General features: G+C 45.4%; 2 protein-coding genes across 2 annotated transcripts; one reads left to right on the top strand and one right to left on the bottom strand.

Annotated features, from left to right (window-relative positions):
• Positions 1-416: 416 nt before the first annotated feature.
• On the bottom strand, positions 417-3,336 carry srd5a1 (steroid-5-alpha-reductase, alpha polypeptide 1 (3-oxo-5 alpha-steroid delta 4-dehydrogenase alpha 1)). The gene is made up of 5 exons (XM_055512822.1): positions 2,799-3,336; positions 2,497-2,663; positions 1,921-2,022; positions 640-790; positions 417-508 (listed from the first exon to the last, which is right to left on the bottom strand). The coding sequence occupies exons 1-5, from the start codon at positions 3,107-3,109 to the stop codon at positions 442-444; spliced, it is 798 nt and encodes a 265-aa protein (XP_055368797.1). The 5' UTR covers positions 3,110-3,336; the 3' UTR covers positions 417-441.
• A 448-nt stretch (positions 3,337-3,784) lies between these two features.
• nsun2 (NOP2/Sun RNA methyltransferase 2) lies at positions 3,785-11,169 on the top strand. Its single transcript, XM_029167516.3, has 20 exons — positions 3,785-4,024; positions 4,624-4,781; positions 4,958-5,062; positions 5,154-5,259; positions 5,418-5,489; positions 5,598-5,682; positions 5,782-5,974; positions 6,618-6,692; positions 6,827-6,957; positions 7,208-7,281; positions 7,356-7,484; positions 7,569-7,570; positions 7,993-8,089; positions 8,180-8,394; positions 8,576-8,668; positions 8,741-8,876; positions 9,566-9,646; positions 9,930-10,068; positions 10,373-10,412; positions 10,495-11,169. Exons 1-20 carry the CDS (start codon positions 3,959-3,961, stop codon positions 10,811-10,813), a joined length of 2,316 nt encoding a protein of 771 aa, XP_029023349.1. The 5' UTR covers positions 3,785-3,958; the 3' UTR covers positions 10,814-11,169.
• Positions 11,170-15,644: the final 4,475 nt, after the last annotated feature.

Here is a 15,644-nt window from a genome sequence, read left to right as displayed (position 1 = left end):
AGAAGATTTAGGCACTAAAGCGTGTTGCGCTTAGTGCAGGATTTATTTATTTCAATGCCTGAAAAGATTTGCAGCAGGACATCTGTGGATGTTGAACATTTTAAATGGCTGCTTTGCTTTTTCCATCTGCAAAAATATAAAGATACTGTAAGTAGATTAGCCCTAAAGCCATTTTATTGCCAAGCGATTAGAGGGTAAGTCCATTACACTGATGTCTGGTTTTCTCTGGGGGGGCACGAAATGTCACCTCTCCTGCAAACAACACTTCCTGTACGCTCAGTTTGTGAATCCTGACTCTCTTTTATTCCCTTTTAAAATTAAAATTTTAAATGAATTATTTGCAGGTTTTAATGTATTTTTTCATTTAAATAAATTGTGGCAATATTCTTTATGTCTGTTGTAAGCAAATAAAATACCTTGTCCAGATGGAGCCGGCGTTTTCTAGAATAAAAAGGGAATCAAGGCCTTTCTGCTTCTGGGGTAGTTTTCAAACTTGGTGAGGTACCATCTACAGACACAGAAAGAGAGAAGAGACGTTCAACTGTGTAACGGACTCCATGCAAACCTGCTCACCCAGTGAGTGTGTGTGTGTGTGTGTGTGTGTGTGTGTGTGTGTGTGTGTATGTTTTATTTTCCTACTTGTGGTGGGACACAGCCCTGCTGCTGAGGACCACTGTGGTGAAGATGGCAAAGGCTAAGCTGTGGATAGAGTGACCAGCCAGAGCGAAGCCCACCCACTCTGTTATCTCCCCTAAGAAGTTGGCTCCAGACACGTATTCAAACATTCCACCTGTGGGTGGAACACAAGAACCAGCACAGGTGTGATTAACATTTGCTCTCATTTAGGATAATATTTAATGTTTTCTCACTCACTAATACTCTAAGTGTTTCACTGGTAAAATAAATAATTACTGTTGTAATTCTCAGTCGACATGCTGCTGAGAACTTCTACTAGTGCTACACAGGCCACAGACAGATGAGAAGTCCCCATTTGACTGCTGGCCATGTGTAATGTTTGTCAGATCCTCAGCTGAGGAGATTCCAGACGTGCCTGGAAGTGTGTGTGGAGCAGCGCGGCTCACAGGTTCCTCCTGCCTTCTCCACTTTATTTTTCTGGAGGGTTCGGGATGGATTGTTTCAACAGGTTCACCACAAGTTCAGGCTCGAGGGGCTCTAACTTGTTTTGCCTGTATTCTTAGCGAGTGCAGCCACTTTCTTGTGTAAACCTGTTATTACCACCGATTCATTTAGCAGAAGAAAAGCACAAAGCACAGATTTCCTTTCACTTTGCAACCTATCAAGACTATAGTACTTGTCAAACATCTATAAAAGTGGCCTACATATAATTAGCATTCAGATTCATGTCTAATCCAGAAGAACAACTTGTGTTTATAAATTATAAAGTGTTCAGTAAAGCTTGGTGTTTTTAATGTTTAATCTGTCCCTATTTACTGACGTGAACTACCTTTTATTAACTGTGGCTCCAAGTCAAAGAACAGGTTATTCTTTTTTTTGGCTGTGAGCTCTACTTTCTTCAGGCTCACTGTGGTCATGTATTTGGTTATCGAATCCAGTGGAAATGGAACGGGCAGCGTGACCAGCATTAGGGCTATCGACCCCCAAGGTCAGCCTTCCCGGCAGGGGAACATCAACATTACATGCAAATCATCAACACGGATCAACCTCAAAATTAATTATTTATCCAGTTCTTACAGAAGAACTTGACTAGACGCCAGGTTCTTATTTCTTGATGCCAGAAATTAGTGTGAAATATGCAATAGAATTTCTCAAATGGATTAACAGAAGCGCATAGCTTTTTAAAAAACATCGCCCAAAATGAAGCCTTATGGCCGCAGCTTTTAGTCAGTTTGCTGAGCTTCAAATACTATTCAATAATTATATGTATATAATAATACTTACCTGTGGGAATCTTGTAGCCAGTCTCTCCAGGCTTTCTCAGGTTCCTCAGGATGTGGTCAGAGTGCACATTCATCAGCCAGCCGACCAACCATAGGACAGAACCTGGAGACAAATAAACCAAAAGCTTCTTGAGCAAAGCTATTCGAAAAGAATTTAAAGCATGTTTTTCTTATTCTTGCATGGAATTTGTGGTCTCTACCCTGGTGCGCTGTCCAAAGTGTACCCTGCATCTAAGATAAGATAAGACATGTTTTATTGTTCCCGTTGGGGAAAATAGTGTTCTTTGCATTTGAGCCATAGGCAGCATGACTGATGCTTTATCTCATTTCTCTATTCCCTACATTTATACACGTTGCTATTTTCATTTATTTACAATAAATAATAAATAAATTAGATAATAACTGCTTGTATGAATGAGAGCTACTCTCATGCTAAGATCAGGGAATGACCGACTGAATTAAACAAGTGTTTTATACATATGTAATGTGTTTTCAACTAATGGTTTATAAATGATTTGTAGAAAAAATTGCAAATTTCCCACTTCAGAAACAGGAGCGTCAGACACAGGACACCTACCAGTGAGGAAGCATGGATGTGTAACCCAATACTCGGGGTATTCAGCATAATGGCTCAGGTACCTAATCTGCATGTACCCATTATATATGCAGAAAACAAAGGCCAGGGCAAATGAGGCGAAAGGGGTTGGTTTGCCTCCTTTGATTAAGAATGGATAAATAAGGGATCTGGGCCAAAAACACAAACAAACAAACAAAACAGTAGAAGGACATCATATGAAATGCAACTCACTTTAATATTTCGATGCACACTATTTTTATATTTAATGTGAGCATTACTTCCATTGCTTTCAGCATACATACCTTTGGAAATAGTGGCAGAAATACATGGCAATGAGCATCTGGTTGGGCAGGACTGAGGTATTCGCAGTGGTGGTCCACAGCAGCAGACACAGAGGCACAAAGAAAGCAGGCATCTCCTGCACGAACCAGGCGACTCTGGCATCGACGGGAAACCCATATTTACTGCTGGTGTACCGCCCGTATGGCACGTTTACGAAGAGCAGTGTAACAGAAGTGCATGCTGCCATGAACAGCATGAAGTAAGCCATGCAGTCCAAAGTGTAGATCTCCGCTCCTTCCGAGTAGAAGAGCGTGGATAGGACTGCATCCATCCAGGAGACAGGTGAGCAAAAAAGGTCAATGTAAAAAAATAGTGTAAACACAATATGTTACATCACAGGCTATTGAGCCGTAGTAGCGCTATAACGCGTACAACAACCAGGATACTGTTCATTTATCACACGTCTCCACCCACTACTTTGTGGACCAATCACAGCCTACATGACTTCAACTCGTCAGTCCAATCAAAAGGCTCAGTTTAACGTCGACACTTAAAAAAATACAGCAAATACAGCAAAAAAATACAGCAAAAAAACAAACTTGTCTTATAGAAATATGTAATATTTGTAAAATACAAGTTTGTTTTTTATTTTATATTAGATGTAATTAGACAACAGTAATTAGACTTGATGTGAGTGTGTGTAAATTCGGATTTTTAATCTCCCTACCTTCTTGTGTGTACGTCTGTGACAGCGATCAAAGTGTGCAAAATAATTTCCCTCTGGGATTAATAAAAGAAAAAAATCAATCTTGAATCTTGAATATTGCGCATTGTTCCCGAAACCTTTGTGAATGTGTGAATTTTCTACACTCTAAACTAGAGAGTAGCAGTAATACACTATTATGTTTTTAAGGCAATCGCAAATCAAGAAGAAGAAGCAGCAACAAAAACAATTAGAAAATTAAAAAAGCCCAGTCTTGATTTTATATCAGGCATGTCGTTGTTGCCCCGACGGGTCCTGATTCACGTGCGTCAGAGGCAACACGTTTCGAGGATACACAGCGCTTTACTCAGACGCGCAGAGGAGTTCTGCTTTATCCGAGTTGTGCATTTTTGTAATTTGCCTGTGTCCACAACGTTGTTCCGCAGACTTTTCTCCCGGGTCGTCTGCTATTCCGGCATGGGGAAGCGAAGCAGGCAGAGGCAGAAAGACCAGACTGCTGGGAGGGACAGCAGAGACAACGCTGTAAGAGTCACTCTGTTCGGTGCGCAACTAGGCCACGTAGTTTTTTTTTTATTTAAAAAAACAGTATAATTCGCACAGCAATGCTACGGAGACAGCCCCAACAACACGAGAGAGGTTTGCTGGCAGCTAATGCTAACACGGATGTGTCATGAGTCGACCCAGTGCTGCCTTCATAACTTCAGCCCAAATGGGCGCAATACTAATATTATAATATTAGTATTATACGTTATTATACGTATATTATATTATACGTTACGAACTTTCCTCAGAAATGTACAAATTATATGTAGCCAGCAGTAAATGGTTGTTTTACCACACACACACACACACACACACACACACACACACACACACACACACACACACACACACACACACACTTAATCATCAACTGAAAACACTACATAGATTTGTACAAGCCAAATTTGCCACTTAACTGTATGGAAACGGTTTTATAATCTGCTCTGTAGGAGTTGGTGCCACGTCAAACCGTTTTTATCTTTATTAATGCAACAATGCACCCATCGTTCTACATTATAATTAATTGGATAAGTGCTAAAAACCGTAGCGGACGTGATCATGCATGTGTGTGTGTTCAGGGCTGGGGAGCTGGCTATGCTGATATTGTAAAGGAGAATAAGCTGTTCGAGGACTACTACAAGGAGCAAGGCCTGGTGCCTGAGGGGGAGTTCGAACAGTTTATGGATGCAATGAGGGAGCCACTGCCGGCAACCATCCGCATCACTGGATACAAGAGGTGAACAATGGTTATTATCTTGTCTCTCAGTTCTTTTCGATGGTGTTTACTGATGGCCAAAAGTTAATTTAGTTTTAAGGACGTCTATCATAAAGCGTGTACATTTTAGAGGTTATATACTGCATATCAGATATTTAACTTGTACTTGTACTCATAACTGCTCTGGCTCTTTCTAGCCATGCCAAGGAGATCCTACACTGTCTAAAGGAAAAATACTTCAAAGATATTCAGGAGCTGGAGATTGACGGCCAGAAGATTGAGGCTCCTCAGGCTCTGACCTGGTATGATCTGGCATGTTTTATTCCCACAGTAAAAAAATAAAATAAATAAACAACCTATTCCACAAACTCAGCATGCATTCTCCTCTTCCAGGTATCCAGATGAGCAGGCCTGGCACACTAACATGAGTAGGAAGATAATTAGGAAGTCTCCCCTGCTTGAAAAGTTCCACCAGTTCCTAGTTAGCGAGACTGAGTCTGTAAGTCAACACCTTTCGTTTGTTTTTGTTTTTTTAACCTGGCTGTCCTTATTTACAATTTTTTTAATGAATGATGCATAAAAAAGTAATGGTAACAACTTTAACAATAATTAGGCAAAGAATCAGAACAGGCAGTGAATGCAGTGTTTGTGTTGCAGGGTAACATCAGCCGACAGGAAGCCGTCAGCATGATCCCTCCGCTTCTCTTAAAGATTGAGCCCCACCATAAGGTAAAATTAGGCCCTCCTTGTATGTTGAATCTGTTATTGCTCTTCATTCTTGGACCCCTGTGTTCAAAAAGAAAAACAATGAGCTGATGTATGTGTGTTTGTGTGAAGATCTTGGACATGTGTGCTGCTCCAGGGTCCAAAACAGCCCAACTGATTGAAATGCTACACTCTGACATGGATGTTCCTTTTCCAGGTGATGGAAACACATTTCAAAATCAGGAAAGAGAATAAAATAATGATTATCTATGTTTTTGGCATTAGTGAACTCAATATCAATTTTTATTTGTTCTAGAGGGCTTTGTGATTGCTAACGACGTGGACAACAAGCGTTGCTACCTGCTCGTTCACCAGGCGAAGCGCCTTAACAGCCCCTGCATTATGGTGGTCAACCACGATGCCTCCTGCATCCCCACGTTGCAGGTCGAGTCCAACGGCAAGAAGGACATCCTGTTTTATGACCGAATCCTGTGTGACGTGCCCTGCAGGTCAGAAAAAGGCCCCAAAGCTTTTCTTTGCACACTGTGTGTGACTTCTGTGGGCAACAGTGGCATGTAACTGTACTGCAGTAGTTTAGACTTGGATGTGAGGAGTAAATATAGTAGTAAATATAGTTTATAATCTGAGCTGTATGTGTGGGAGTTGGGCTGGAAAGGTTTTATGTGACAGATGGAGCTGAGGCCTCACCCTGTCTGTCAAATAGAGAATCTGCAGGTCCTGCTACTTAGAATTTATTTCTTCACTTCATGGGGCCAGTTCAACCCTGCATTTATATTTTAAAAGCATATATCAAAGGGGGAAACCCAACTTGTACGCCTTTTTTCTCTGCAAATCTAGCATTATTTTTGTGGCTATAACCAAACTGCATTAGTTAGCAATTTGAGTTTGGCCAGCTGCAGTGCTGAAGCCAGGAGTCACTGCCAAACACAACAGAGGGGGGAGGAGGGGAGCAAAAGCAGTAATGCAGACAGACAAGCAGACAAGCTACAGTGATGTGAGCAGTCTGCCACCGCTGGGTATTTAGGCCGTTTGTGCTTCGCACACAGTTTTGCCCTGTGAGAGGTGTCTATAGATCTCAGGTGGTTTTTGCCTCAGGCCTGGCTGGAATGTGTCTGGTTTGTATCTCTGCAGCGGGGACGGCACCATGAGGAAGAACATAGACGTATGGAAGAAATGGACGACCAGCAACAGCCTGCACCTCCATGGGTGAGTGGGGACCGCTTGTGTTAATGCATGAAAACGTGTGCACTCTTGTGGCAGCGCAAACCCACTGAACAACACGGGAGCCAAGTGTGTCCTTTTGTTCCTAATTAGAAAAGGTGACTGTGTGTGTTCACTAGGCTCCAGCTGAGGATAGCAGTGCGAGGGGTTGAACAGCTGGCAGTGGGAGGGAGGATGGTCTACTCCACCTGTTCACTCAACCCAATAGAGGACGAGGCTGTCATTGCAGCACTGCTGGAGAAGAGCGAAGGTAGCAAATGCACACAAGCTCACAGCACAGCGGGGCTTTACAGAATTACACAATGGGGTTTTCAGTCAGTTCAGTTCGGAAAATTGTAATTTTTAATTAAAGTTTGCTGGCCAGCAATGTGTCAACCATAAATAATCCACCTTTTTTGATTAGGTAGAAAGTAGAGCCTTATTTAAAAACCTGCCAACCCTGTTTATGTCATTTTAGTAGGTCTTAAGTAGGTTAAGTTGCAATGTTTTCACATTGGCAGGAGCCCTGGAGCTGGCCGACAGTTCAGCTGACCTGCCAGGGCTGAAGTGGATGCCCGGCGTCACTTCCTGGAAGGTGCGGAAATGTTTCAGTACATTTTTAGCTTCAGCATTGAGGTAAACGTTCTAACCGGATCCTGCCCTCTGCAGCTGATGACCAAAGAGGGCCAGTGGTACTCGGACTGGTCCGAGGTTCCAAGGAGCCGCCACACGCAGATCCGCCCCACCATGTTCCCACCTAAAGACCCAGAGAAACTAGCTAGTCTGCATCTGGAGATGGTATGTGCACAGACTGTTTAATTGTAATTGTGGGACATTCTCATTCTCTATGCTTTTCAAATAACCATGGGACCCTTTTTAAAGTGGTGCTCAGATGCTTTTTTTCTAACCTTGAATTTAATTCAGCTAATTTTCCATGTGTCGCCCTTGTAAGCAATGTAAGCAGCAAACCGTCATCCGTTTGCACCGTTGCCAAAATAATTAGCTGAGCAACGTCTCTGACCCACTTTTCTCTGGCTCAGCCTTTCAGATCGACATACACCCTGTATGCATGTAAGCACACACACGGTCACACCTGCGCTCCCATATAATGAGAGCTACAGGGAAATGATGTCATTCGCATTGGCTTTGAAAGTGAGCCTGAAAAGATGTGGGCCAGCGGATGGCGCTGTTGTCACACATTTTCACGTCTGTTAAACGCTGAAGGGAAAGTCATTGTTTATCTTCAGGCGCCACCTCTAAGCGCAGAACCATGGTTTACATTTGTTTTTGTTCGTCTTAATGTCAGTATGAGGATTCTGCCACATCACCAGAATACCGGCGGCTTTTTTGTGGCTGTGTTGGTGAAGAAAGCCCCAATGCCCTGGAACAAGAGATATCCTAAGGTACAGAACCCCCCCAGGTGCCGTTTTAATAACGACATCTAGGACAATCCTGTTTAATTCCCTTTTCCCTGTCCACGTCACCCTCTGCAGCTGAGGAAGGAAACCTCCTCCAGCGCAGCACCACAGTCCAGCTCCACGGTGGCCTCGACCCCCACACACCCTGCCAGCAACCCAGAAGCTGCCGTGGAGGAGCCGAAGGGAGGAGACCCAGCAGATGAAGTAGACGAGGAAGCAGCTGAGGAAGCACCCAAAGGAGCCGCCTTGGCTCAGGAGGCTGCTGCTGCTGCACCAGAGGGGGTGTGTGGGTAAGTCGCGTTGGTCTGTTGAAGGAATTAACAATAGGACTCGGCCTTGATATAAAGAAATAAGACTTTTATCTAGCAGTGAGAAATAAGTCTTTGGATTAAGACCAAAATAAGTAAAAACACATGCATTACTAAAAGATAATGTAGTTGTTTGATTAGTTTGATGCCTCCTGATTTTCAGGCCTCCTCCTTTTAAGAAGATGAGGCTGTTTGGTTACAAAGAAGACCCCTTTGTGTTTCTAACCGCAGACGACCCCGTGTTTACAACCATACAGTAAGTCCTATTTTGTGGTCTATCTGCGTCTGTTGTACGAAAAACCCAACTTTGGCTTCTCCTTTGCTCTAGATCCTTTTATGATCTGACCCCTGACTTCCCCAAGCTTAACGTTCTGACCCGGACCCACGAGGGCAAGAAAAGACACTTGTACATGGTGTCCAAAGAGCTCCGCAATGTGCTGCTTAATAACAGCGAACGCATGAAGGTTTGTTCCCCGCACTGCTCCGACATATTGTGTTTACACTCGCGTGTGTGTTTGTGAGCGCACACGTCCCAACTCATGAGAGAGAAGCAGTGTAACAGATGGAACCCGCTCCCACCCCAAATCCCTGTAGTCCTCTGCGGCACAGCACCTGCACAGGTGGCTCTGCCTGTGTGTATGTTTGCATGTCTTTGTGTCTTTGTTCTCCACATGGGCTTTGATGCGTCTCACTTCTCAGTCACTTTCAAATGGGCTAAACCACAGTAAACGACAGGTTTTCACAGTCCCTCAGCCTGTGAAGACCTGGGCTTCTGTTGGCACTAACACTTCAGTGAATCTGCTTTTAATAAATTAATCCCAACATCGAATATGAATTTCTTCTGCGCTTATATTTCAATTATTGTAATTTTATTAGCTTCACCTTCCTGGGGATACAGAATATAACATGTGTCGGAGGAGTATTGTGGCAGATCACTCACCTCTGTCTGGCACAAGCTTTTACCCACAGTTTGGTTACATCTTGTGCCTAAGATGCGTTGAGCAGGACAGTGGCAGGGTTAGAGTAAGTGACCTAATTAGTGTTGTGTTTTGGTTGAAGTTACTTGTGATATTAATTAGTGCAGCTGAAGTGGTTGTTGTTGCGATGTTTTTCCACAGAGCTGTACGTCAACCTGCCTTTTGTTTTTTCCCAGGTCATTAACACGGGCGTGAAGGTGTGGTCACGCAACAATGACGGGGATGAGTTTGGCTGCGCTTTCAGGCTGGCTCAGGAGGTAACGCACAGCATTTGGGCTGTCGGGGGGGGTTCATATTTAGATGATTTAAATGCAAGAATCAAAAAAAATTATCTGTAAATCCACTTGTTTAAGGTTGAACAGCATCTTATTTGAAAGCTGTTCGATTGTTAAATTGTAACATTCCTCTCACCTGCTGTACTTATTATGAAATGAGATGACAACAGCTGAATCAATAAACAGCCAGGTGGCAAAATTCACATTGAAACTATGCAAAAAACCCTTAAATTAATTACATTGATCTGCCTCTATTTCCCATCAGGGTATCTACACTCTTCAGCCATATATTCGCTCCAGGATTATCAGTGTGAGTGTGGAGGACATCAAAGTACTGCTGACCCAGGAGAACCCCTTCCTCAGTAAACTAGAGGAAGACTCACACGCTCAGGCCAAGAAACTGGGTATAGCATCACTTACAACATCCGGTTGAATTATGGCATGTGTAGGAAATGTAAAGCTCCATGAATTCTAAAACGATCCATTTCTTTTAAAAAGTGGGGAAACAAAAAAAACAGCAGCCTAGGGGGCAGAAAAATATGACTGGGGAAAAAGAGAGGGGGATGTAAATGAGTAATCCTCTGCTCTATGACAACTGCTGAGGAGCCCTTGAGCAAAACACTGTCCCAGAAACCTCAAACAACTAAGGGGAAAGAATTTAACACAAATTGGTCTTGCTGTTAAATGTATGTATATTTATCTTCTCAGGAATGGGTAGCATCGTGTTGAAGTACATTCCCAACCCCAAGTAAGTTTCACATGTTCTCATTATTAGTGATGTTGTGAGTCTTGGCTCATTCTGACATCCACCATCACCCTGTGTTCATTAGTAACCCCGCAGAGCCTCAGTGTCCCATCCAGCTGTGCGGCTGGAGGGGGAAGACGTCCATCCGAGCCTTCGTGCCTCGCAACGAGCGGTTCCATTACCTCAGAATGCTGGGCGTGGAGGTCTTCAGAGACAAACAGGGCCTGGGGCAGAAACGGGGGGACGGAGAAAAGGAGGGAAGGGAAGCAGAGGAGCAGATGGAAAAGGATACGGAGGACGACGGGCCAGCGGAGAATGCAGGAGAGCGAGACTTGGAGAATGGCGACGAGAACGGGTCGTCAGAACCAAAGATGGACACTGGTAAAGAGGGGACTAGCAGCTGAGAGGAAGAAACGGGAGCACGGACTGACGACCAGCAACGGAGCAGCTCCAAGAGCTGCAGGTCGGGTCGCCTTCAGACCACATAATGTGGAGAAGCTTTCTACAGGTTCTGTCTCCATCACGCTGCCACTGCTGGAGGAGTCGCTCCTAAAAAAGGCTGCCTTTAGGTTGTTTTTTTTATTTAGTTTTTTAGCTGACACCTGATGTAGTCGGCTTTTTATGTTTTAGCAAATTTACTTCACTGGCCTAGTGGGATTTACTGATGTTCATGTTAACTGCCATATCTTTTCTACACCTGTAACTGAAAGGAAATAGTTCATAAGTTAAATGCATTAAATGCTGTGTGTCACCAGTCAAATTGTTTAAGTTGTGCAAATGACAAGTAGTGACACAGGAAAACATTTATTTCTTTTGCAAGTTTAACCTTTGACCTCTACTTTCTTTACTGGCATCCAGGACATTTTGCTCACATGTGCTGGTGGTAAATTTATTTAGATTCATTCCTCCTAATCAGTTCAGTTTGATACACACACACACACACACACACGTTGCCCTCTTGTGGTGTAAACGTTACATCGCCGCCAGTGTCAAATCCGACAAATGAAGCCTTGTTACTTCTAAGCGGGGCCCAAAACACGAAAATCAAACTTCCATGACAACCGCATATCTCATCAGCAGTTGCCACGGCAGCTCGCTGCGCTGGATGGACAACTATCTGTTCTGTTTATTACTCGGTCAGACTGCCATGACGACTACCGCCATGACAACCCAACCCCCTCGCCTCCTATGAGGAGGGAGCGGAGGACAGATGGACCCGTACTCGTCGGCTCATGGCTCATCTTCCGCTCAACTTCCTCTTTACTTTTGATCTGTGAACTCTAATGTGCACGACAGTGAGTCCCTGCAGATGGACACATCCCTGCTTGCAGAAGCTTTGTATCTAACAAGTGTGTGGGGGGGGTGACTAAGCGTGGTTGAATGTGAGCCAACATGGCTTAGAGGAGTATGTAAAGGTAAATCCATAGCGTAAAGGTGAGCTGCTGTGAAGTGGGAAGGGAGAGAAAAGCGTTTATTTTCTAAGCAGAGCGGTGGATGGTGGATGAAAATGGAAGAGTTGAAGATGATAAAAGCCTCAGGAGAATGAGGAGGGAGGGGGCGAAGAAATGTAGAAATTGAATTGGACAGATAGGGAAAGGTTTGGAGATAAGGCGAAAGTTGTTACTGAGTCACAGGCCTGTCTGCGTGCGTGGGAGTGTGTGTCTGACTTAATCCTGCCTGTGGAAGTGTGTGTGTTTTACGTGTGCGCCTCCGCCGGTCTGAGTGATGGCTCCCGTCTTCCAGTGGCAACATTTGCTGCCAACCTCCTAATGCTAATAATGACATCTACTCCTCACGTTACCTTTATGTCTGCTTCCTGTTCTCTCCATTTGCATCTCACGGCCTGTTTTTAAACTTTTTCTACTATTCGCCCCCCCCCTTTCCATTTTGATTATCTCTCTCCCTCGAAGGGCTCTGAAAACACTGGCGGCCTCTGGGAGATCAGACTTTTCAGTGTTCTCAAACTGTCATCTTTATTTACGTCTGTGCTTTTAGTTTCCCCGTTCTTACTGGAGCGCTCGTCTCCCGCGCGCCGTCTTTGCACGACGCGCTTAACTCATAATCTGACGAACCTGCTGCAATTCAAGACATCTGATAACAACACAGTGTTATCAAACTACTACTATTTCTCAAGCTTCAAATCTACCATAAGCACAAGCCATTACATTTTTATTTTCATATGTTTTGTTGCTTACTTGAAATCTACACCAAACAGAAGACAGAAGGAAGGAAGGAATGCAGCCAATGAAGTTTTGTTTACTAAGTGATCCTACTTCTGCAGTGAATGTGTGGAGGTCTGATGGAGCGGAGGGCGCTCTGGATGCTGTCCGCCTTCCCTCCTCCTCCACATCATCCCTCTCTCCATTTTGATGCTCCTGCATGGCTCATGCACTCGAGCGCTCAGACTCGTGGACATGCATATATGTTTGGGATTATACAATCAGGCTGTTACGCAACGCTGAAAGGGACCGAGGGAGGTGAACACACACACACACACACACACACACCCCTCCTCTGTGTCACTCTGTCTCCCCTCTAAATGTGTGTGTGTGTGTGTGTGTGTGTGTGTGAGTGATTCATGTTTGGATTAAACCAAATCCTGCAAACACGCACGCGCGCGCCCACGTAACCGCTCTCCCTTTAAAAATCCACTGGTAAATCTCTGGTTATGGATGTTGGCCCCGTCTGACAGTGTTACGGTGCAAAGCCAGCGTGTGCTCGTATCCACGTGTGCACACGCGCCCTGGAAATAGAACGGCTTGGGAGCAGCTCTCCTCCACATGCTCCCAGTCACAGCCCGTCCTGCGCGATTTCAGTCCCATCTCCGTTCTGTGGCGCGTGACGCCGCAGCTTCACAGGCTTTAATCCTTTTTTTTCCCCCCATTTTCACCCATGTCCCAGGCTTCGGCTCAACATGTGCACGTTTGTGTGGGACTGTGCACACTTCTCACCCTTCTCCCAGGACTGGATCCGGGCTTTAGCTGTCAATACACATTTCATTTTCTGAAATCATCACTGGGGTCCACTTTGCACTCATTGCACTCAGCTGACTGCAGCTGAACAGGATCCATCCTACAGTGAACCCGTCCATCAGCAAGAATCCCTGTAGTATTTATCTTTCATATCAAATACTCTGATGTCATCTGTATGTGTCATTTTCCCCATATCCCCCAAACCCAGGCTTACTGCTTACAAATGACCTGCTGACTGATCTCACACACCTCCTGAAGATTCATCCTCAGCCGGAGGATGCAAAGTACTAAAAATAAAATAAATGAACGGTTTGATGATGACGGCGACCGCTTTCACCTTTTGACTCTTTGTCGTTGGCTATTTTTATCCATTGACTGATGTGTGTTAAGTCTTTTGCTTTGATGCATTCTGTTCCCAGAGGCAGTGTTGGTGTGTCTACATGAGTCAGAGACTACAGGATTATCTTTAAGTCCTTGCAAAAGTCTCTATGGACCATTATCTGGATGCAACAGCTCTTCAGATGCAGACGCCCCCCAAACTTGCTTTTAAACTGTGAACTGTCAGAAAGTACATCAAGGGGGAGATCACGGATGCAAAAACATGAGCAAAGTTGTTTTCTTCCACGTGGACCAGAAGAACCTCTGCTGGACTAGGAGTTGAGTGCAGGGTGTGTGCCCCCCCCCCCCCCCGGGAGTCAGCAGACACATGAGGCGTGAGCAGAGACGATGCTGTTGACGGGCTGAGACCCAAACACGTCTTCTGCAGTGTTAGCGAGACTCAGACCGAGGTAGAGACGGGCGAGATGTGATCCAGGTTCAGCTTCGATTCAGGAAAGTTAGGAGCGCTGTCATGTGTGTTCAGAGTCAAACCAAACCCACCCCCCCCCCTTCTGTTGAGCTGCGTGGAGGGGATGATAGAGGGTGAAGTGGATGACACAGGAAAGTGGAGGACGGTGCTGGGATGATGGGGTGAAGGGGTGAGGGTGCTGGAGAGTTAGGGGGTGAATGAGGGAAGGAGAGATGGATGGAGTCGAGGAGGAGAGAGACAGAGTGAGGGATGGAGTTAGAGATGCGGTGGGGTGCTGAATAGCGGGTACAAGGCTTTATTTAGTGCATGCCTGCAGGTGTTGCCTAGTAACAGAGAGGAAACAGATCGAGGGAAGAGAGCTGGAGAGCTCATCTCCCTTTATCTTTCCCACTCTTTCTCTTTCTCCTCCTGGCCTTGGCCTCTACCAAAATCCCAACACGCGCACAAACAAAGACACTGCTCTCCGAGTCTTCCTCCCGCGCAGCCTGTCACACACACACACACACACACACACACACACACACACACACACACACACACACACACACACACACACACACACACACACACACACTGGCATTCAGTGAAAGCCCCGTCCCTTATTAGCAGTCAGGGCGGCTGCCGTCCTCCTGTCAGGAAGACGGCGAGGAAAGGAGGACAAGGAGAAGCAGAAGGCGAGAGATGAAATAGGCAGAAAAGCAGAGACCGAGGGTAGAAGACGTGGTGGAAGATAAAAACGTCCTCCAAGGCTGTTGCCATAGCATTTGCCGCACTGTGTAACGATCTTGGGCAGGTCTGTTTGCAAAAGCATACAAAGATCCGAGCAACATGGAGGCTTTTAATTAGTCTGACATCTACGCTGAGTTGGACCTGACAGTTATATAATGAGAAGACGGACAGCTCAATGTCACAGTGATGAACCCTGGTTCCAATCAGGAGCCTTTAATAGGCTGAGGTCAGGTTGAGGTCACTCTAGTGGTGTGTGTGTGTGTGTGTGTGTGTGTGTGTGTGTGTGTGTGTGTGTGTGTGTGAACCCAGCTAAAAAGAAATCAAACCTAATTGCTTCACTAACGAGACCAGTGATCTAATGATCTGGCAGCTCCGCCATGTCCTCCTTCGGACGTGGGAAAAGGTGAGGTCCTCGGGTGCTTCGTGGGGCCGTGGCCGTGGCTGTGAGCGCGTGAGCGCGTGAGCGCGTCTCGTGTTCATGCATGCATGTCTTGGTGGCCAGGAGAGCGGTGTGCTTCGCATTTTAACCACCGCCGCCGCGTCTGCGCAGGCTCCTCTCTCTTCCTGTTCTTTGATTCTCGCCTCTCCGCCCCGTCTCGTGCCGTTAGCGTCGCTGTCCGTCTAATCGGGCAGGAAGGGATCACACGGCGTAAAAAGTCCCACGTGGACTCGGGTGCAGGTGTTTAAAATTGGAACATTATCGACTTCCCCGTTCACCCAGCGAGA

Source organism: Betta splendens, chromosome 11, assembly GCF_900634795.4.
Source record: "Betta splendens chromosome 11, fBetSpl5.4, whole genome shotgun sequence".
Classification (NCBI taxonomy): Eukaryota; Metazoa; Chordata; class Actinopteri; order Anabantiformes; family Osphronemidae; genus Betta; species Betta splendens.
Note: the sequence above shows the minus strand (reverse complement) of the source record. Positions and strands in the feature narration are given on the sequence as shown.